General features: G+C 35.0%; 1 protein-coding gene and 1 non-coding gene across 2 annotated transcripts in view; one reads left to right on the top strand and one right to left on the bottom strand.

The window, feature by feature from the left end:
• Window positions 1-10636, top strand: part of LOC123717777 (pair-rule protein odd-paired) — a 33362-nt gene extending 22726 nt beyond the window's left edge. The window contains exon 3 of the mRNA XM_045673958.1: window positions 9427-10636. Within this exon, the coding sequence (XP_045529914.1) occupies window positions 9427-10037 (611 nt within the window). The 3' untranslated portion in view covers window positions 10038-10636. The remainder of the gene's footprint in view (window positions 1-9426) is intronic.
• Window positions 10637-24217: 13581 nt separating this feature from the next.
• Window positions 24218-24299, bottom strand: Trnas-gcu. Its single transcript has one exon. It is a non-coding gene; the product is annotated as a tRNA-Ser (tRNA).
• Window positions 24300-24781: the final 482 nt, after the last annotated feature.

Below are 24781 nucleotides of genomic sequence, written 5' to 3'. Positions count from 1 at the left end.
TACATAAGTTATTAGGTAATGGGCGGCCTTATCGCTAACAAGCATTTGTTTTATTGCGTGAAAGTAAATATGTATGTACGTCCCTGTTATGGAAAAATAAAAAGTAACACATAATTACCAAACAACATAAAATAAATATGGATAATGTGTTATAATTAATATATATGGAGAAATTCTGAAGAAGATTCTTAAATACATTTATAGACTGAGCTCGTCTGATATCAAGAGGTACGGTGTTAAGAGGAGTAATAGAATTCTTGTTTATGATGATATTTTTTACGTATTAAATTTATAATACAATCAAACAATATTTATAATTTTCTTGTAGGTTAAGAAGTAAGTAATCATTAAAATTAAAAATATTAAAAAGAAAATCTAAACAAATTCAAAAGGTTTAGTCCCTGCGGTACCTTTAACGCTGGCAGAATTTCTATTCCTCGCTGTATTACGGTACTTATTCGTTCGAAAGCACCAGCTCTGGAGTCACCGTAATTATCTACCAGGTGCCAACTTAACTCTTTAATTAGCGCTTGTGCACTTGAACGACATGGCCCAAGAGTCGCAACTCCAAAGGGAACAAAATTCAAGTTTGAAGGAGACTCATATATTTGAGCTACTTTCTTGCTTCTCCGAAGGAGGTTAGGAGACGGCAAACGTTTCCACAGCAGTAGCATCTCATATGAAAGCCCATGTTCCATATTATTTTATATAATATGTAAAAATCGTATATTTTGGCGCAATGACCGCGCAGTTTGCGGCCCCTATTATACTTTTATTGTACCCTTTGTGTGAGATGGCAGATATTTATCGAGATTCGAACCTCGAACTCATAATCGTTTCACATAAAGCACCTTGTCACACGGTTGTTGGGTGCCTTTTTGTGTTAAAGAAAAAATTAAGATCTAATTTTAAATGTATAGGAAGATCATAAATCATTAACTTCTTGGAATCTTTGAAGCCGTTGTATTGTACTGTTGTATTGATTTCAATTATTTTTTTAGTTCGGGCCACTCTCAGCTGACCTATTTACAGTGCAATTTATACTTCGTTAACATATCTATTTATTCGTTCATTTATAAGTTATTTAAAAGGCCGGCAACGCACTCGCGAGCCCTCTGGCATTGAGAGTGTCCATGGGCGGCGGTATCACTTAACATCAGGTGAGCCTCCTGCCTGTTAGCCCCTATGAAAACAAAAAAAAGCTTTCTTAAAGATGACTGTGCAGTGTTGGCCTAGTGGCTTCAGCGTGCTACTGGCATCTCACGTAGTTTCGATCCCCGGCTGTGCACCAATGGATTTTCTTTCGTGCGCATTTAATATTCGCTCGAATGGTGAAGGAAAACATCGTGAGGAAACCGGCTTGCCTTAGACCCAAAAACTGATGGCGTGTGTCATACACAGCTGCCTATTAGATTGACAAATGATCGAAATGATATCGTAGCGCGATTGATTTTAAATGTGACAATTATTTTGTTGCGGAGATATTTAAAAACGTTTCCATATTGTTTTGAAATGGATTATTTATCAATTAATTAACTATGTGTATAAGTGAGTCATAAACAAAGATAGACGAAGAATTCCGTCGTAAGAACATACACACATTGCGAGCGCTTGCGAGCCGGACTTTAAAGAATTGATACGCTTGTAACCTTAAGTCGAATTGGTTCGGAAATACTATATTGGGCAGCTGGTTCCACATAGTACTAGCATAGTTCCTTTAAAAACACTCAGTTGTGGAACACGGTCAGCTGATACGGGTGGAATGTCACATTATGCCGTGACGTTTCTCACGAACGTCCATGTGTCTTTTACAGATATTTTACAATTGAACAATTTTTTTTAAATCTATGATATATAAATTAATCTTTTCACAGAGCAAAGGTCAGATATGATTAGGTCAAAACAAGATCGTGTTTTTAAATAGTCAATTGTGAAACTCGCCAGTCATCGGCGGCCTATTAACTGCTATCGGAGATTGAATTAACTGAAATAAACTGTAGCTATTAAGTTTAAACAAAGCTTATTAGTAAACACTTTTTAAACGGAATGAAGCTATGTATTATTATTATAAACTTATAATTATGTACATAATTATAAATTTAAATTTTTGTTCCGACGTTTCGCGTGCTTTACAGCGTGCGTGAACACGGTGACTTTACACCGACAAGCACGCGAAACGTCGGATTTAAAAAAAAAATTGTTTTCTAAATCTAATTTAAAGTGTTTTCCTAATGTGTAAAAGCTATTTTAACAAAAGACAATACTAAAAGCTTATTAGTTTTAAATTAAGATATTTTTACTGGGTTATGTTTTAGTTTCTGACGTCGAGGCAGAATACTAATTCCACCCGTATCACCTAGAGGCTCGACGATCCACAACTGAACTATATAAGGCAGTTATGGTTTGTGAAGCCAGCTGCCCACTGTAGAAAGAATTCGATTCATTAAAAAAGAAGCGTAATAATTCTTAGAAGGCCGGCAACGCACTCTGGCATCGAGAGTGTCAATCCTACTCGTTTGCCCCCCGTTATTTAAAACAAAAATAATAGAGAGATAGGGAGTTCTTCTCAGGGACATAGTTGTGACATTTTGCATGCTTCTTTGACAGTTGGTTGTGGTTTATGAAGGCCAAGTCAGTAGTGATTCACTTTAGGTGGTTGAGAAATATAAGAGTTTACTCAGAAGGTTTAGTTCGAATATTTTATATCAAATCGCTGTGTATATATATATATATATATATATATATATATATATATATATCATGCTTCGTCCTGAATATGATATTATAATAAATACATTCTCAATTGTTCTAACCAGCACCGCGCGTTCCGTTCAGTTGGGTGGAATCTCCCAAAAGAAAATATTCGCAACTTCATATTACATTGCTTCTCCCCTATTATATAATGATTGGAAATTGCTATCCATCCAAGATTTAAGAATTTAGGATTACAAAAACATCTGTGGGACCTTTTTAGGTCTTCAGATTTTTGATCAATCTCTCACAATCAATCTAACAGGCAAGGTATCCTCCTGTGCCTGACACACGCCGTCGACTTTTTGGGTAAGGCAAACCATCCTCACGATGTTAACCTTTACCGTTCTAACGAATGTTAAATCCATAGGAAGAAAGTTCATAGGTGCAGAGCCGGAGCTCGAACCGATCTCAGAGATGAGTGTCGCACGCTGAAGCCACTAGGCCACTGCTAATGCTAACACTGTTCTAGGACTATACACATTTTTGTCAGTGGTTTAGATCTTAACAGAAAGAGCGTATCAATTCTTAAAAGGCACTGGCCGGCCTTCTGACAATGTGAGTGTCAATGGGGAATTAAAAACAATTAATTATTGTTCTGTTATTATTTAACATCAGGTGAGCCTCCTGCCCGTTCGCCTCCTGTTACATTAAACATCTTTAAGACTCTCCTCTAACCGACTCCATCTCTCTCATCCCTCGAAGTATGAGAGTTACACACGCCACTGAAGCCATGAAGCCATTCCGTTTCCAAGACGTTTATTTTTACACTTAAACAATTCGGGAGCAAAGGCCGTCTCATCTTACATTGTTATTTTCAAAACGTGTGTTTTCACAACAGCACTTAAGATGTAACATAATACACCATTTATTTTAGGGCGATTTGCCAAACTTTTGATCTTAAATTTAAGTGCCTGATGCTATGTCCCTGCCTATGTATTAAAAAAAATAAGTAGCTAATATCGCATAACCACTAAACCATCACCCATATGCCGCAAACAAAAAAGTGTTTCGATTGGGTTCTGTGTGATACAGCTGTTTAAGATAAACATCAGACTGACCTCCGTCCCAACGTGGCATCCAACGAATTCACGAAGCATATTCTCGCCTTGTTTCTTTTGGTTTCTCGTAAATCTTTATACTAATATTATAAAGAAGAAACTTGATGGTTTGTTTGTATTTGATAGGCTGTGAGACCACTAGACCGATTTACAAAATTCTTTCACCGTTGGGAAGCTACACCTTCCCCGGGTTATAAAAAACAAAATCAATTATTTAGTAAGTAAGTCTTAAATCTTAGTACATCCCTTTTAAGTTCGTGAACCTGTGTTAGGGATGAACGCTAACTATATGTAAATACTTATTATAATATTTAAAAACGGTTACAGTTTTATATGAAATTACAATAGATGTAACTAAAGCAATGCACTACAGGTATATATCTACAACAAAAAAACTTTTTGTATTTATATGTATTGTGGAATCAATTCCGCACTTAGATGCTCACTAAGTCCGTTGTACCTGGCTAACTAGCTCGTAGACTTCGTAGCTTCTGGAGCTAGACTAGCTCCAGAAGCTCAGAAGTCTCCTTCGCTGGTCCGAGCCACAGTCACGCATCTTCTGCGCTGTAACAGCCTCTGTCTGTCGCGCCTAGGACAAAGAGATGTTTGTTAAGAAGATAGTGGCTCGTAATTGTTTTTTTATTTAAATGTTTATTTACCCAGAAAAGCGATGAAAGATTTTTGAAGTGAAATTTCTTTATCGACGTTGAAAAAAAAATTACCGTGACATTTTTCGGTTACACGTCACATTTGCCGGTATGTGCCATATTTTTCTTGTCCCTTATTCTAAGAGAATATAAGCCATTAATAACAAAAATATATAATAACGATAACAATGATAGTAATAATTCTATTACAATTAATGGAATTCCGTAATAATTGTATTATTTGTATTCATGTCTATGATAATAAAAGCCTTTTGTTAAACTTTATCTAATTTAACTTTATTTAACCAATTTATGTAAAGTTACGTATAGTAGATCATTTTTCGAAAAATAAGGTCATAAAGACGTTTCACTTCTAACATGCATGCATTTTTTTATGGATTAGTAAACTAACTTTAGATACGGCTGTGGTTGGCTGTGGACTGATTAGGCGCGTATAAATGAGTCAAGCCTTAACTCTAATGAGCGATTAGATACGGTTATATTGGCGTACCGTCTTAGGTGTGGTCGTGTAAATCTTAAGGTACGTTGTACACGACTTCAGTCTGGCTTCCGCTACCAAACCGAACACATGTAATTGTGCTCGCACTATGCCTGACTGTTGACTGATCAAGAATATTAATATATTATATTATAGGAAGATGTTGTGTTTTGATTACAAAGCCCATGTTAGCAACTGTCGGTAGAAAATCTTCTCAGTGTACAAGTGTGCAGCACTGTCCGCGCACAAAAGTTACACACAGCATAGCTTATGAAGGTAGAAGCCAAAAGCGATACGCGCTAAGTACATCTGCTATTGTTACGCACAAAATGTTTGTAAACAAATATGCCGCTCGTTATTTAGATGATCGTACCTTTAGGCTAAAATTAGCATCGTGCCAGCGTTAAAGTTACACTGCCAATTTTTTAAAATTTGTTTAAAAAAAAAAAATTTATTGCTATGTAGGTTAAGGAAATTATAAATAGTACTGTATATTTTTTTGTTACGATAACACATAAAGATAATAAAGCTCGTCCAATTTTTCAAAAGTTAACAATACACAGTTTAAATTCTTTGTTTTCGCACGTCATTATCCTAACATCCTTCCTGCAGCAGCATTGATCGAAACCCCTGCATGTGTCTTCCTCCTCAAGCTGTTTCCAAATGTCTCGTTCGATGTGTCTCCATTCACTTCCTGCTAAATATCTCCTATCCATCTTTTCCTATGGCACCTTCATATATCTTTACAAAAAAAAATCGAGTGCTCACACGCGAGTGTTTGTTAATTTTTAGATAGAAAAAAATCATATCACTTAATTTCTTCCCAAGTGACAGATACGTCGTTTAGGCCACCGTGTCGGTGGCGCGTGCGCAGATAACCGATCGCATTGGATAGAATTTGTCGTTAATTTTTTGTTTGAGATGAAACGATTAGTAATTAGACGGACGACACATGTTTTGGCCTTTCGGTCGCCAAACGGCATTTTTGTTTTTTATAAACCAGTATTTTGACCGGGATCGTGTTAATAAAACCTTCAAAGACCAGAAGATTTCGGCGATAAAGGTTTTGGAACAACATAAAAAATAACCATATAATTTATGGTTAGGTATTTGATCCTTAGTACGTTGTTAAACTATTACTATATAATTTTATAACTGATAATATTACTATAATTGACTGATTTAACGGAAACTGCATCGTAGAACCACCTGGAAGGTAGGTTCCACAAACATATTGTGCCAGGAAAAACGACGACACTTTCCGTTTAATCAGTAAATTATAATAATATTATCAGTTATAAAATTTTATAATAATAGTTTAATAACGTACAGTAAGGATCAAATACCTAACCATAAACTACCTAGTACTAGCTAACTAGTTTTAGGTACACCTAGGTCTTTATGGAACCTGGAACTTGAGAATAGGTAGTAAAATTAATTTCATATACCTAGACATATCATTTCACTAACGATGATAAAGCTATAAACAGATATCAAAGGTTTGTAGCGACACCTTTTTAAATATAAATATATATCGAATCGAATTTACTTCCGTCTAAAATATTGGTGTTCATCTTCACGTGATAACTATATCAGGTCCTTAAGCCAACAAATAAACACAATATCCTTTTATTACATCAGAAAAGCCTCCATAAGCACAATACAAACCTAAAATCGCGGTAAACCACAAAAAAGTATTTCTTTAACCGACACTTGAGATTAGCATCTGTTCAATGATCTCAAAACACAATGCGGGATTATGGGCCTATAGGTTTATTTGTACACAAAGAATTGTGCCCATCACCTTGGCAAACTACTTGTTTCCATTCTTCCATCCGATCCGTGAAGAGATTCACAATGCGTGTGGAGTATGTGTCAATGTATCAAAATATGCTCGAATTACCCTTATTACATATTGAATACATTGTAATCTAGCCAGGTATACCTCAAATATTGAGGGATCAGCGGCTGGTGACCGCGCAGGGAAACAAATTACGACAGGCGTGTAATCCGCGTTCGTGAGTGGTCTTCACAAGTCTTAGGCATGGCCTATTTTCTAAATGAGGGTTTGGATTGAAGAGCAACACAAATTTCGGAGACTGGTCTGCACTCCAGTTGGTTATTCCAGTCCGAGATACTGGAGATACAATTGTGCAACGCAAACTGAGGAAGCCCCCGCTGTTAGCGCCAGAAGCTCCTATGATATCTGCTGGTGTATTTGTGTCATACGATCTTGCTAACCGAAGCTGTGGTTAACGGGGATTGGCTAAAAAGGATATCCAGTTTTTGACATAGTAGGGTAAAAGGTTACAATTTAAAAAAAAGGTATGTGTGTGTACGTATGTACACGCGTTAGAAGTTTTAATTTTTTGGCGTAACAAGATTTTTTTAAATCTTTTCTTTGTAAAAAAACACACTAACAATTGAAATAGGTATTTAATACACTGAAAGTTTTATTACAACGCATTATCTAAATAAAGTTTATTTAAATATCATAAAAAATATTTCTACATAATTAAAGAAATGGACATTTTTTGTATATTAAAATGTTGACTAAGCTAACTTCAGAAAGTCGATTTTTTGTGACAGTGTGCTTGTGCATCGTAAAAATTTACTCTCATCGTTTTTCCCTAACGCGCCAAAAGAAGTATAACTCCTGTATCTCAATTCAATAAATGTTCCATCAACTTTTGACTGCATCTGTTTCAATTTTGAACAAAACTCGGCCAAATACAGATACCTCGACAAGTATCTCAAATTTAATTAAACTGAAATGCCATTAAGCCGCTCCAGCACCTAAAACACCACCGCAATTGTTTTTGAATAAGAAAACCATTACAAAGCTTAATTCAATAAACATCTTCTTCGGACCCATGGTTATAAAATAGTGATAGTTTTCTAAATGTACAAAAGCAAAAATCACGATCCCAACTTATCAAAAATGCTTCGAAAACGAGGGAAACAAGCAAAGGTCAAGTCTGTGATGGGATAAACTTTGTTTATTGTGTAGTGTGCTCTCGTATATTAAATCTCATCTCAAAACACTCATATATTAGGACACTCATATATCAAGGTACCACTGTATATCAATATATCTCCAAAGAAATTTCAACCAAAGAAAGAGGTAACTGGTGAATAAAGAAACGCATTAACATCATTGTCCATTGTAATCATCACATCATAAAGCGTGTGGCGTAATTTCCACCTTTTGTTACAGTATTTAAGATGAATTTTGTCCAACCCGTATATACAGGTCTGTCACGACAATGTGACAAAAGTCTTCTTACGAATGATATATGTCCCTGTTAAGTACACCGTGCAATTGTTATTATTTATTTACCCTCGTAAACTGTAAACAACGAGCAAATCTGCTTATTTATTGCGATTGGTTGCTGCCGATATATTACGGGGTTATTGATGGGACAATTTCTTTAAGAACTAATATTGTACTGGTTAAAGCGATGTTGACGAAAAATCCTATGATATTTAAGTTTTCATATTTAAAAAAATAACATATTTGTAGCGGTCTTATCTAAAATCATTAAAAAAGTAATAATATTAAGGGTAAATATTATTATATCTCCTGATAATTTGAAATAATTTGCGTTTCCTTGAAGGATACTCTAAAAATTGAATTAAATCAATGTTAATTGCTCTCCTTGGTTGAATTTAAAGGAACAATATCTTACTCGCCAACATGCAAAGTTAAAAATTACAAAGTTTTTGTCCCAACGTGTTTATCGTGCCTGTCAATTGTTTTTAAAATTCTTAGGATAATGATAGACTGAATCACTCAAAAAAATATTTCGGATTTCAGTAACATAATAATATATATAAAATTCTCGTGTCACCATGTTCGTTGACATACTCCTTCGAAACGGCTCGACCGATGCTTATGAATTTTTTATGCATATTCAGTAAGTCTGAGAATCGGTTACTTAATATCTTTCAAATCTCTAAGTGATCCACCCAAAAAAAAAAAAAAAAATTATTATCATACAGCATACAAAATAAATACCTTTAGTTGTCCCCCCTTTACGATCAAGCCCTATTTTTTATTATAGTAGATAGATTACTTATATTGAACTAAAAAAATGTTTACTGAAAAAAATATACATGTCAAAACGACGTTTGCCAGGTCAGGCTACATTATATAATCACAAATTTTGATCAAACTCTTATTTACGTGATGGTGTCCCCCACCCCATCGGGAGTCGATACAGAGGAAGACCACTCACGACATGGGTGGATGATATTATCGGATGCAGCTAGCCTTTGACGGATGACTGGAGATCCCTGGAGCTCCTATGGAAAGGCTCTTCCAACTAATTAGGCGATATGACTTAATACAGATAAAAAAGAAGAAGCAAGCAATTAAAGGCTTTTTTTTATTTATATATCGAAGGTTATATGCATTTAACTATTTTACAAATTCTAAAAGGTATTAAATTTGATTGTTTGTCAACAGGTGAAAAGCCGTTCAAATGCGAGTATGCAGGTTGCGACAGGAGGTTTGCCAATTCATCAGATCGAAAGAAACACTCCCATGTCCATACATCAGACAAACCGTACAACTGCCGTGTCCATGGTTGTGACAAATCGTACACCCATCCGTCATCCCTCCGCAAGCATATGAAGGTCCATGGTGCGGCAGGGGATGCCTCGCCGCGCTACGACAGTGATGGAGATGACTCTTCCTCAGCTGGAAGCGTTAGTGTAACCGCGGGCGCAGCTAGCCCGCCAGTCCCCGTTCCACCACCGCCAATTCCCCCAGCGCCGCATCATCCGCAACACCAGCCCACCATCACGGACAAACTAGAAAGCCTTAACGATAAATACCTAAGTCCCCATGACCAAAAAACCTATGAAAGACCTCCACCACACCATCAGCCACATTTAACAAATATAGGTGGTAACGGCATGATGGAGAACAAACTAGGTTTCACAGGTCACTGGGGCCAGTTCCAGCAGCCGGCTCCACCTGTGCCCCACGGTGTGCCTGAATGGTGGTGTCCTTCCCAAGAGTCGTACCACCATCACCACCTAATGCACCATTCTGGGGCGGCAGCGGCCTACTGACCTCATCGCGCTTAGGGAACTATCATTCGCCGTTCAACCTAAATTTTCGTGCCTCTTTCAATCCGCCTAAAGCTTATTAAGGCTGAATGAAAGTTTACTAAGCGCGTCTGCTTCAATTACGCTTAAATTCATGACTATTGTGGCCAAATAACCGTCCGTTTGTAAAGGGTTTGACATTGACAATAGACATCTGTGTGGCATGTTAAAACAAAACACAGCTTAACAATGACATAGTAAGATGTCAGGTATTCGCAAGTGTCAAGTTTGACAGTGATTGTACTTAAAAATTTACAGTTACCCCAAGAGGGGTTTGATTGTTCTGTTTGACACATTTTATTCTTGATAACTATGGATATATAGCACATTACTATTTAAGGCCAAAGTTCCAATGTTTACGCATTATTTTTGTAAATTATTAGAATAGCCAGTGATAATAGTGTTAAGCAATTGACTTGTAAATTATGTTTTCGCTAATTTGGTCATTAACAGCGCTACTCAGAGTCGGTAACTTAACATTAATAACTACGGAAGCCAAGTGACGCTTCCTTAAATAAACAAATGGGATGATTCACTTAAAATAAAATATTTACTAATCTAGATCCAAATATACAGTATTTAAAATTTTCTTAACCTACATGATATAATAAAAAGAAAATTAAAACAAATTTAAAAAGTTTGGTCCCTGTCGCAGTTAACGTTGGCAGCATTTTATCGCTGTATTGCGATACCTATTGGTTGAGCGAGGAAAGCACCAGCTCTGGAGTCACCGGAATTACCTACCAGGTGCCAACTTAACTCTTTAATTAGCGCTTGTGCACTTGAACGCCACGGCCCAAGAGTCGCAACTCCAAAGGGAACTAAATTCAAGTTGGAGGAAAGACTTTTATATTTGACCTGAGGCGAGACAAGGCCTACACACACACTACTTCAATCTACTCTGATTACCGCTGAAAGCCTCACGGTTTGAATGTCAACAAACATTTGGGGCTTTTTAGACCAAATACAAATGAATATGTATTTTATCTATTTTTACACGAGCCGATCTAGACTGATATATGTATTATAAGTTATATAAGACATTTTCTACAGCCATGTATATAGCAGAATTAAAATTTATTCAATATAAATGCGTATTTAAATAACAGTACTAAGGGTTCCTAAAACTAAACAACTTAATAATAATAAAACCGTTTATTTGAGAAGAAAATGGTACATTTCTTATTAAAAAACAGCACAATCAGCGATTTGAGGCATGCAAATGTATCATCAGTGATGGCCATCAGGTGGCCTAGAAGCGTCCGCGTGCAATGGCTCTGCACCAATGGAATTTCTTTCTATGTGGGTATTTAACATTCACTCGAACTGTGAAACAAAACATTTCAGGTACGGGAGGCTGATCATGAAACAGATACAGAGCTGAGGCCCGGATCTAAAAAGGTTGTAGCACTGATTTTTTTACGTTTATAATTCTTGTCAAAACTTATGGTCTAAATACTCACCCTGTAAGGCCTCCTTGCATTTAAAAACACATTCCCCTTTGAAAGTGAACACGGTAGTGAACTATACCTTCTGAGAAGGTTATTGAACAGTTAGCCATGGCGTAACAATATTTTTCATACAGCCTGATGTAGAAACAGGCATATTATTTTTTGAATAATTTTAGATACTCTTTAACAGTGAGAACTTGTTCTAGGATACATAAACTTGGTACTGTCAAAATACCAAGATAGTAAATAAATGCTCTATAAGAGATCCAACACTTATAACAGCCCTTTAAAACAAAACATTATGTGTAGACTAGAAGCCTGACCGAGGCTGGAAGTTTTGTAAATAAATATACTCGGAGGTAATGAAGAGTTCTAAAGATGAAATAATTTTTAAAACTGTTTCGAATACATACACATCTTCCGTCTTTATAGACAAAAAAATGTGTGCGTGTACACACGTAGTGAGTGAAACATCTCTATGGCCTTATTTTTCAAAAATTGATCTGCTATATGCAACTTTACAGAAATTGGTTAAACAAAGTTAAATTAGATAAAGTTTAACAAAAGGCTTTTAATATCATAGACTTGAATACAAATTATACAATTATTTCATTTTACCTTATTACTACTAAGATTATTACAGAATTTCATTAATTGTAATAGATTTATTGCTATCATTGTTATCGTTATTATATATTTTTGTTATTAATGGCTTCGAATCTTTTCGAATCAGCGAGAAAAAGATGGCACGTAACGGAAAAACGTGATGCGTAACCCAAAAATCTGGCGGTATTTTTTTTCCCAACACCGATAAAGAAGATTCACTTCAAAAAATTATTATATTACTAGCTGTCCCTCGCGATTGTCACGTCTTTTTATGAAACAGGAGCCACATGATGATAATAATTTCTTTATTAGTCTAGATTACAGTTAAGAGTTGTTGGAGACTGGTTTCCTAGTTTGGAAAGACCTGTGAAATTCTGTATTGATCCATTTAAATACCCATGGCCCCAGCAATTGCAACGCCATAGGGCTTGGGCGTATTGAATTCCCCTAAGTCGTATTGGTTGCACTGGCAGCTGGTTACCACAAAGAAGCGGTGCGCGTCAGAATCTTAAAAAGCGCTGTATTGTGAAACACTCTTTGGATTCAGCCCCAGAACCAACGCCAAGCCAAAGGACCGAGCAGCAACATCCTCTCATCCTTTCCTATGCTGAAACGGGAAGTATTCTTCTTATGCAACAGTAGTTCAATTGTGAAATTGCCCACGACACAGGGAATGTGTTTGGCTAGTTTATTATTAATAAAACATGTGAATTTCCTTCTAGAAACCAGCAGTTGCGTTGGATCGAAACATATAAACAAGTCTATAAGATTTATTTTATCATCATCATCATCAGCCTTAATTTGGTCCATTTCTGGATGTTGGTGTTGGAGGAAAATGGCATTTTCAGGCATTTTCTTCCAGTAAGCCTTACAATATACCCACTGGCCAATCGCCTTGGTGATGTCGTCAGTCCTCCTAGTTGGTAGTCCTATTAATATTGTAAATGATTAAAATTGAATCTCTTTCTCTGGTAAAGGAACAAAGGTTTTACATATATCAATTTGTATATATCATTGAAATTGTGGCGGAAAGCGCATTTTGCTGACTGTTAACTGTTTCAGACCATTATCACCACTGCCGCATCTATTTGGGAGAATATGATGCAATAATTTTTGATCATTATTTGTGTATAGTTTAATAATATGCTGTGAACACCATGCAGATGAATCCGGCTTTAGTAGAAAATTTATTCAGTACAATAATCACCACGTGGTAGACACCCGGGCCGCGTTATAGGAAATCGCGTTATAGGAATATTCTCGTAAAACCGTTTTTTTTAACAATTCAAAAACTAGAAACACGAATTTAATAAACAATTGAAACCGGTGTAAAGGTACGCAAAACTAATTGTGGACTAATCATTATAAATTTCAAATTACAGAAACTTGAGCATTCTCACGTTATATGGGGGGTGGAAATCGGGTTACAGGGGGGGATTAATGTATTTTTGTTGCTTCTCTAACTCAAACGATATGGCAGGACTTAAAACCTTCCTAAAACTTTGTTCGAACACGGGAGCATGAGACAGACACGTCAGCGACTCGAAATTACTGACGGGAGTCCACCCAAGGCATAAACCACGGGCCAAAAAATATTAATAAACCCGCGAGCGATTGCGATCAATAAAAACATAAAGAGAATTTATTGTTGAGAAACGAGAGAGACAAATGATAAATGGTCGACTGGTCATAAAATGTAATGTGTGAGCGGGATGGATGTCTTGTAACCTTCAACTTCTGTCCACAGATGATTAATCGCTTCTCAACAGGGATTGGCCAGTACTTAGTTTACTTAACCGATTTCGAGAAGATTTCAAAAAAACCACAGACATCATCTAGTTTCAGTTTAGAATTACGCAGATTTTACTAAGATTTTCAATGTCAAATATATAAAAGTTCTAAATTCAACTAACTAAATAAAACTAACTTCGGACGTCATGAAGGAATATAAAAAAAACATCCGTATCACCTGGACGTCCGTTGTTCCACAACTGAGCGTTTCTTAAGGTAGTTTTTGCCACGCACCACCATTGTGAGTAACCAACTAGGCGCTGAGATATTTGCGAACCAATTCGACTTAAGTCAACCTTAAGAAGAGGAAAAAAAACGTAACAATTCTTAAAAGGCCGGCAACGCACACGCGAATGTGATTATCCATGGGCACTGATGTTATGTTAATACGGTATCACTTTACATTAAAAAATATTTTCTAATTACAATTGTAAACCTACATTTACCAAGATTATCTGTTATAATAATTTAAAAGGGGCCAGAGGCTCACCTGACGCCAACGATACCATCCATGGACAATGTCAGAAAGCGTGTGAATGCGTTGCCGGCCAATTAAAAATCCTCACCCTGAATGTAGGATTGAGGACATCCTACATCGTTCAGAATTACTTGAATTGGCGATGCACGGCGAAAACTCCCTTAGAAACCTATAAATGTTAAATGATGCCGTCCATGGAAAGTGCTAGAAAACGGGCGAGTGTGCCGCTGATCTTTTAAAAATGTTTTGACGGCCTCAAGTCGAATTGTTTAAGAAATACTTCAATTGGTCATTTCAGAGCGGCGATGCGAAAAGTGCCTTGAAAACCTATACATGATTACCTACAATATGTATTATACTACTAATATATAATATATCTATATGACAAAATAATGTTTGATAACAAATTCCGGATCAATTAAAAAAACATTTGTTAACTGCCTAGCAAGAAATTGTTAGTATAAACTAAAATTGGAAGTGATTGTAAAATATATGTTCACGAGTGTTGTCATATATTTGAGTATAGATAGTAACATATAAAGTAGAAAATGCATAACTTGTACTTAATTAACAAATAAATAAAAGCGACATGCAAAACGCGCGAATGTCACTAATAAATATTAAAAAATGTGTGTGTACACATAATAGTGCACACTATTGTACACACGTAAGAAGTGAAACTTCAATATGACCTTATTTTTCGAAAAATGATCTACTATATGCTTTACAGAAATTGGTTAAGTAAAGTTCAATTAGATAAAGTTTAACAAAAGGCTTTTATTATCAAAGACATGAATACAAATAATCCAACTATTTAATTTTACCTTACTAATACTAATATTATTACAGAATTTCATTGATATAATAGAATTGTTACTATCATTGTTATCGTTATTACATATTTTTGTTATTATAATGGATTTGAATCTCTTCAAACAAGGGTCAAGAAAAAGATGGCACGTAACCCAAAAATGTGACGGTAATTTTTTTCCGACGCCGATAAAGAAGTTTCACTTCAATAAAGTTAAGTTAGTTAAGTTTCTCCAGACCACAGCTTTACGTGGCCCTGGAGCGGACTACACAGCACAAGGCTTGGTTAGAGACGCATCCATGGCTGTTGAGTCAGTGACTCATTCAAGGTTTGGTTGCAGAGCACCTTTACCTTATAGTGCAAAGTATGGACCTATTTAAAACATATATAATTATAGTTGTTGTATATATGTAAACAGTTACTTATATAAAGATGGATTTAAATAAACAAAACTTATAAACTAACCAATAAAAACAAATGAAATACGCTTCGACAAATAATTGGATAATCTGGTAACATACTGTTGGTTGATTGAAGACCAAACCAAAGTATGACTGTGTGTCGAAACTTATCACTTTGATTTAAAGACGATAGAAGTTAAACTAAGGCCTTGAAATTGACTGGAAATACATTAAATTTAATTAATTTATAGCAATTTCTTAATAAGATTATAAAAACATGAACGCTGGTCGGTCTCAATAACGATCCTGAATCTAACTTCCTAAGTGTAGCGGCTTTTTATAGCAGCACGGCAGTGGGCCTGCCAAGTCGAGCAAAATGCACGATTCTTTTCTCGAAGCTCAGGCCATTTTCGACCCCCTAACTTCGTTGTGGATAAAATTAGAAGCATGAATTTTCAAGTCAATTTAAAACATAAAAGATTATGATTAGTACTTATTTCTAGCTTATCTAATTACGTAATAATTTAAAACAGAAAATCCGTTAAGTACTCAAAAAATTTCATGGATTTCACGACTTTTACGGTAGAATTGTGTTGCGTTCGTTTGTATGCTTAATAAATAGACTGTCAAAATGCATTTCAATTCGAAGCCGTAGTTCCTGGGACAGCGTTCAAAATTTCAATTAATATATATATATTAATAATGCAACAATTAATATCAGTGTTAACATAGTGATTTAAGCGTCGACCCCGGTGCGTTTGAAGAGCTGTGTACCAATGGATTTTTCTTTCTTCTTCATGGATACTTTAATTTAGGATTTTTTAAAACACTCTCAAAAAGTCTCTCTGGAAAGCATTAGAGAAGAAATCCTAAGGAAGCTTTAAGTGCCAGGCGTAGAAGGCCTATTAAATGACGAAACAAAAGTTGTAGCGCCTAGTTTTTTTTGTATAATAAGGAATAAACACCTTAAACACACAGATTTAAGTACCTATAACACGCACACAGGCGTGTACTATGCCTATTGTTCGGTTGATTGCGAAGGGTCCATCTCCCTTATCCAGATAAGATCAGTGTGCAACTGACACCTGGCCCCGCCCCTGCAACCCCTATCAGGCCCTTACAAATTCATGGCATATCTGTAAATATTGGGCACTCGTCGAATGTATGAATAAAACTGTGTTAGTACCGTATTTAAATAAAACTAAATAATATATAATATGTTTTTTTATATAGGTAAATATTAATTTCAATACTGTACGGTTCCTCGGTCATCGCAGTGCTTTAAATAAAAGAGGATTTTTTTTTTTACCATATAATAACCAGTTACGTACAACATACAACAAAGTAACAGTTGAAGAGAGTGTCTACCTCTAGCTATACTCTCGGGGCGTAACTTCCATGATTTAGTTAATGGCTATGAAACGAATGAATGCAATGTAACAGTTGAAGAGAGTCCTTACGTATGGCTATACTCTCCGGGCGAATCTTCCATGATTTAGTTAATTGCTATGAAACGAATGAATGCAATGTAACAGTTGAAGAGAGTGCTTACGTATGGCTATACTCTCCGGGCGAATCTTCCATGATTTAGTTAATTGCTATGAAACGAATGAATGCAATGTAACAGTTGAAGAGAGTCCTTACGTATGGCTATACTCTCCGGGCGAATCTTCCATGATTTAGTTAATTGCTATGAAACGAATGAATGCAATGTAACAGTTGAAGAGAGTCCTTACGTATGGCTATACTCTCCGGGCGAATCTTCCATGATTTAGTTAATTGCTATGAAACGAATGAATGCAATGTAACAGTTGAAGAGAGTGCTTACGTATGGCTATACTCTCCGGGCGAATCTTCCATGATTTAGTTAATTGCTATGAAACGAATGAATGCAATGTAACAGTTGAAGAGAGTGCTTACGTATGGCTATACTCTCCGGGCGAATCTTCCATGATTTAGTTAATTGCTATGAAACGAATGAATGCAATGTAACAGTTGAAGAGAGTCCTTACGTATGGCTATACTCTCCGGGCGAATCTTCCATGATTTAGTTAATTGCTATGAAACGAATGAATGCAATGTAACAGTTGAAGAGAGTCCTTACGTATGGCTATACTCTCCGGGCGAATCTTCCATGATTTAGTTAATTGCTATGAAACGAATGAATGCAATGTAACAGTTGAAGAGAGTGCTTACGTATGGCTATACTCTCCGGGCGAATCTTCCATGATTTAGTTAATTGCTATGAAACGAATGAATGCAATGTAACAGTTGAAGAGAGTCCTTACGTATGGCTATACTCTCCGGGCGAATCTTCCATGATTTAATTAATTGCTATGAAACGAATGAATGCAATGTAACAGTCGAAGAGAGTGCTTACGTATGGCTATACTCTCGCATCGTCACTCCGACTATTAAGGAAATCGCCACGCTTATAAAAGCTAAGAAAGCCTGAGTGATCAAAATGTACAACCTTTCCAAATAAATGTTTTAAATTGAGTATAAATTTATAGTATTGTCTTTTGTTAAAATAGCTTTTACACATTGAAAGAAAATACCTTTTTACCGAATTGAATTACTATTTTACATAATTTTAAATTTTGCCGACGTTTCGCGTGCTTTACAGCGTTCGTGGTCACGGAGACTGAAGACAAAAGTTGAATGTCAAAAAGTATCATAGCTGTAGAGAAAGTTGTGTTATCTGTATTTATTCCCGGAGTTGAAATAATTATAAGTTTATAATAATACATAGCTTCAATCCGGTAAAAAAAATCTTTTCTTTCAATGTGTAAAAGCTATGTTAACAAAAGACAATACTATGTACAATAAAGTTTATTAACATACTTTATTTTGGTTGGGGATACGGATAAAGATATAGACCTATAGGTTATAAAATCAGATTAACGGATAATTCAATAATTAATTCCTGTATCGAATCGACTGATCCCGTATCAAGTTGCTAATATATTCTTGCGAGGTGCAAAAAATGCTGATAAACAATAGGAGGTTATTCGACTCCGGCGGTAGTTTTTTGATAATCTTTATTTATATTTAGGACTTTCATTGGTATCACAAAAACTTTTCATTTCAATAATGGTAGTTACTAATAGTTTCTATAATTTATAAAAATGATGAACTCGTCAATGTCGCATTATATTTATTTAATTTATGTTAGCAGTTATGTTGTTGTTATATAATGATTTATTACATAGATAAATCGTAAAGATCTTTTCTCGAACCTCGACCCAAGAACTAAAGATAAAAAATCTTTAGTTCTTGGGTATAAATGAAAGTCGCAGGGTGCCAGGTCAGAGCTGTATGGGGGATCACTCATTATCTCGACACCTGCCATAGTCAGATATTCACCAGTCCATGCGAAGATGTGTCTGGTCGTCGGTAAAAGTATGGGGAATCCATCTGGTATAAAGCTTCTTGACGCCTAAATGCTCGTGTAATATTTTTTGAACTTGACTCATGCCAATGCCTAGGCTTGCCCGTATCTGTTGATAGGTCACTCTCTTATCTTCCTCTATCATGCGTGCACAGCGCTGATCTTATCTTCAGTAGTCGCTGTTAAAGGGCCTTCCTCACGCGGATCATCACTGAGCTTGCTGCGTCGACGCTTTAACTCGTTTAACCAATTGTAAATAGTGGCACGAGATGGGTCTTCATTAAGAAATGCTAATCGCAGCCTATCATTGTTATTGAATAAGCCCACAACGAAAGTCATAATTTATTATGATGATTTATCATTGACCAAAAATTCTCTCGCGTTAGGTTCATTTTCACGTGTAACAAGAGTTTTAGATTTACCGCCAATTCACAAAAACAAGTGACAAATAAATGCAATATACATTAGGTTACCAAAGAGTTCTAAAATTGAAATTCAAAAAAGTTTTCATTAGCAATGTTTCTAACTGGCCTGTTCTAAAAATTTTCAGTGTTACCCATGTACATGTTAAAATCACAATGACAATTGTGGTGAACATGAATCATATAAAAATACGCAAAATTGCTTTTTTAATAGATTATCCCACTACTACTAAATAAACGCGTAATTGCCTAATTAATAAAATAAGATGACGTATGATAATATTATACCTATCATATTTCGGCAATACACCGCAGAGACCTTAGATAAACTGATCAAAGACAAAACGTTGGCCGTTCACCAACCAGATGGACCGAAGTGACGGACTCATCGTCGTTAACTGTACACTAATAAGAGAGACAGAAACCATTGGAAGCAGATAGTTCAGATGTTTTCTTGCTAACCACGACGCTCAGACATGACATAACACATGCTCCACATCTCTTTATAATCGCATTTTGTTTACAATACAATGTGTATTGATATGAAAGCATGAAAATAATTTAACAAGTCCTAAGACCACATTAAAAATATATAGAAAAGCAAAGCAAAAATATATATGTAATATATATGTGCTGACAGATATTAAGCTAGCAAGGACAGAATTAGACACAAGCAAAAAACTTAAACTAAATAAAAACTTAAACCTCATTAAGAGCGTGATACATAAACACGGTAAATTGGAAGAGTGTTGTAAAATTTATTAATATTTTCAGCAATGTTAGTAATTAATTGTAAGAGCGAGATAGCCTATTCACAGGAGCATTATAAGTAGCAGAAAAGCAAGCCGTAGGTATGTATAGAAGACTTTTAGTTCTGGTAACTGTAGAATTACTAAGAAAGGAATATTTAGCATGAAGGTAAATATTTATACAAATAAACGAGATCAATGTAGTACATGAGTTTGCAATAGACCACGGAAGTGTAGCTTCTTAATTCAGTTTAAATATTCTTACTAAAAGCATGTTTAACAAATGGTGATCCGAATTGCGCTTAGAATACAAATGTGTTTGGTGTTATCGGCATATACATGAAAAAACACTTCTTATTGTACTTTAGATAACAAAAAACTGTGAAAGTGTTTTAACATTTTAGCAAAGTAAATACTTAATAGAATTTAAGTTAAGTAATTTGTGAATAATGTATGTTGAGTATATTTATTCAAGTTCCCCAAAACATGCTATACCTATGTTAAAAGTCTAAAAGTTACAAAAATATTCCAATTTTAGATTTTACTAGTAATTTTTTAATAATGCGGATTTATAGGCACTCAACAATATATATTTTAAATAGATCAGCTCACTATCGAATACGTAAAGCTCTGGATAAGAACCGTTTATTCTGTTATATTCGCGAAGAAGATCCTGACCCTGAACTCCCAGGTTGGTTTTGGCAGATGGAATTCTGCTGATTTTGAACCTTGGGAATAAGGGACGACAAACGATGTTAATGTTCTGTAAGCTACTGTTCGGTTTCCTTGTACATGTCGTTGTATTTTTATATTTATTTATTAAAGCTTATCACATCATACATTGTACTAACCTACTGCATATTTTACAAAATCTTTCATCTAAAATATAACAATTGAAGTAAACGTAAGTGTTTCAAAAATAAATTAAAAAATACAATTACGAAACAATAGCAAAACAGCGAATTAGGTTCGAGATAGGTACCCAACAATGCTCTAAAGCCGATTAGACCAATCCCGAATATATCCAGCTCCGTATATGCACTGTTCAAACCGTTCAAATCGCGAAGAATTCGAAAGAGAGTCGCTTGGACTTCTAGTTAACAGATCTTGAATTGGATTCAAGTGCACTTTTTACCTTTTGTTTTTCCTGTCATCCAGTATCAGTTTAGTTTATATTTTGTTCCTGTTTAGTTTCTTCTTTATAACTACATGTAATATGTTTAATTATGTTCAATTTTTTTATATTGTAATGTAACGAAGTGTTAATAGATAAATAATAGATGTTAAATAAACCTTCACATCTGTTACCCTCCACCTATTATAGTCGTTAATTTTATGTATTATGTTGTTGGATGACGTCATTCCCTTTGCCGTCTTAAAATTACTAGCTAGCTCTATAGATATGGGGGAAAATGGGCAGGAGGCTCATCTGATGTTAAGTGATAGAGTGCTCATGGACACACTCAATACCTGAGGGCTCGCGAGTGCGTTGCCGGCCTTTTAAGAATTGTAACGCTCTTTGCTTGAACGACCATTTGGTTCGGAAAAACATCAGTATTTATAATGTGTTCCGTACCGGTACGAATCCGTTTTAGTTACATATAAAAATTGATAGTAAGAGAGAATCTCCCTTTTAACATGCTGAAATAAACTAAAATTGTCGTCTCCTCTATGTAATTGTAAAATAAGTTATCCAACTTGAATAACGATTTACGACACGAGTAAAAACGCGTAATTTAGAGAGCTATGTTTTAAATTTATTTTGCGTATCCCCTCCGTAATCTTTTCTTTGCCTCCCGGGGTGTGCTGATGATGAGTTATGAGGAGTACCGGAAGTTGCCCTCTACGCGTCGCCGTCCCGCCCTACTTCCGATACCAATCGCCTTTCGCTTACATTGCACGTCATAATTTATTGACAACAAAAATCGTATTTGGAATACAATTGTGTTTGCGTTTCGTGTTATTATATAAATCTTTAAAGGGCATTTTCTTAGTTAATTTTACACGTTTTATATGGTTAAAAATATTAATCCAAGCCCATAATTTAACATTTAAACAAATCCTTATGTAACCTTGGAAATTGCAGACAAAATGGCGGATGTAAAACAGCTGTGGACAATATTTGGAATTTGGAATTTTTGCTTATTTTTAAATGTAATGGAGATGATCTTTTTGAAGTACAAACTCTTGGGCTGTGGGGTTCAAGTGCATAGGCGCCGGTGACCCCAGAGCTGGTTCTTTCCTCGCTTAACCAATAAGTATCGCAATACAGTGAGGAAATGCTGCCAGCGTTTAAGGTACACTGCCACAGGGACCAAACATTTTGATTTTGTTTTTAATTTATTATTATGAAGTTTAGAATGTTGTAAATACAGAGTTAGCTTAGTTTTTATCTTTAACGACGTCATTTGGAAAAATAAAATAATAGAAAGATTTATGAGTCTACGAGTACAGCTTGCGATACTGGTTTTTGGAAATACTAAATAATTGATATTAACTTCTCATTTGACTTTCATGTGAGGGAAGAGTTTCCAATTCATTAATGAATCCGCGATCGTATTTAACAGAGCATTAAACGGGCTCACCAAGTATGCTCAGGGGTTAAGGGCGCGTGTCCGACGTAACAATATTCATAAACAACAATGCATGGATGATTTGGTCACGTGTCGCCACGTGATGTGAGACCGCAGCTTCAGTTATAACGAAACATTGTCTATGTATTGTTTATAAGCATTCTATAAAAATATCTATATAGTATTGTCTTTTGTTAACATAGCTTTTACACATTAAGAAAACATTTTTTAAACGGATTGAAGCTATGTATTATTATTATTAACATTATTTACATAATTTTAAATTTTCCGACGTTTCGCGTGCTTTACAGCGTGCGTCGTGCTAGCGTATTGTATGTGGAAAAATAGTACACAAGAACATAGTGTCTTCTCTTTACTGACTGTAAGTAGTGTTATTGGACAAGTGTCCACTATAGATATTTAGTTCAAATGTTAAATCTATTAAAGAAAAGCTGTGTAAAAAGGCTTACTATAAAGTTAACGATTATTTTGTTGATAAAAGGGCCTAGTGCTAGGCAGTCTACTTCTAATTAATTTGCGATATTTGTTTTAAAATAAGTGTTGTTTGATGATTTGCTATTTTAAAATAGTACCGAGAGTTTTTTACGCCGGCTTTTTCTCTCGGCCTACATCCTCTGTCTTCTTTGCCGTCTGATTCAAATTTAATGACGTGGAATAAGTGATACCTGTATAATATATTCCATTAAAAACATATTTTTTATTTATTTTATGCTTTTTAGTGAATTTAAAATTATAATGATAAAGGCTTTGTGCAGGGAGTTTTTCGGATTATATGTATTAGATATTATAGTTTTTCGTTCTGGTAAGGAGTTAATATGCAATTATATAGTTTAATCTTAAGTTAGGTTAGATCGTAATGTAAAATGATGACGCAGAAACAATTTATAAAAACCAGTGCAACCTTCGATCTTAGATCTGTTTCGTGTTTTTAATTCACTAATCACAGTCTTCTCTGCATGACAGAAGAAAATGTTTGAGTCTAAAACACTTTGCTCACGATTCCCTTCACCGCGTGAGCAAGTTTTAAATACGAACAAATGTACTGGACTTTAGGTAACAAGGCTGCAACTATGCGAATGCAGGTTTAGTTGGATAAAAAAAATTGATAAAGTAAGGGAAATGTTGGTTTAAGTACTTTTTTACCGTTTGATTAAATTTATTAATAATATGACCTGAGATTAAAGATTTTACCGAATATATAAATAGCTCTCGTTAATAATAACAAACTTTTTATTTTCGGCAGTACGTAGGGCTTTCTTATAACATTATTAAAAAAAATTATACGCTTCGAACCTACACAATAATATTATATAAGATCTGTCCATTTTTATTTATTAACTTTTATCAGTTAAGTCGAAGAAAGTATATGTATAAAAAAATCACAATTATTAGAAATATTTTTATTTCGTAAAGAATATTGGAGATTACAAATTAAAAAATTAAAATACTTCGACGAGGATGGGATTCGAACCCACGCGTGCAGAGCACATTGGATTAGCAGTCCAACGCCTTAACCACTCGGCCACCTCGTCTTGCGCAAGCGATCTGAATTTTTTTATAACAATACTTTTTTCTATCATATAATGATGTATGATTATATGATAATACGATAATTATTTATATCAATATGAATATATTCATTTTTAGGATAAAGGACTTGGATATTAAGTTTCACCACCATTAAAATTCAAAAGAATGTTTTCCCTCTAAAACGTCCGATGTTAATAAATATTTTAACTCTGTGAATTACGTACATAATTTGTTACTTATTACGTAAACGTTAATTAAGTAAATATTCAAACCATCAAAATCGAGAACTCATTTTGTAGTTGAAATAAACATAATTATAATACGGTTAACATTTACATCCAACAACTTATGTCACATAATTCATTTTATTATGGCAACACTACAAATTTAAAAAATTTGAATAGAGAATTTATTTTGACATAATTTTACTAATCCGCAGATGGCGAGTCACTAATAGTATAATTATGAAGATGAGTTAATTAAA

The sequence above is a fragment of the Pieris brassicae genome, chromosome 13 (assembly GCF_905147105.1).
Source record: "Pieris brassicae chromosome 13, ilPieBrab1.1, whole genome shotgun sequence".
Taxonomy (NCBI): domain Eukaryota; kingdom Metazoa; phylum Arthropoda; class Insecta; order Lepidoptera; family Pieridae; genus Pieris; species Pieris brassicae.
This window is presented reverse-complemented; position numbering and strand designations above follow the sequence as displayed.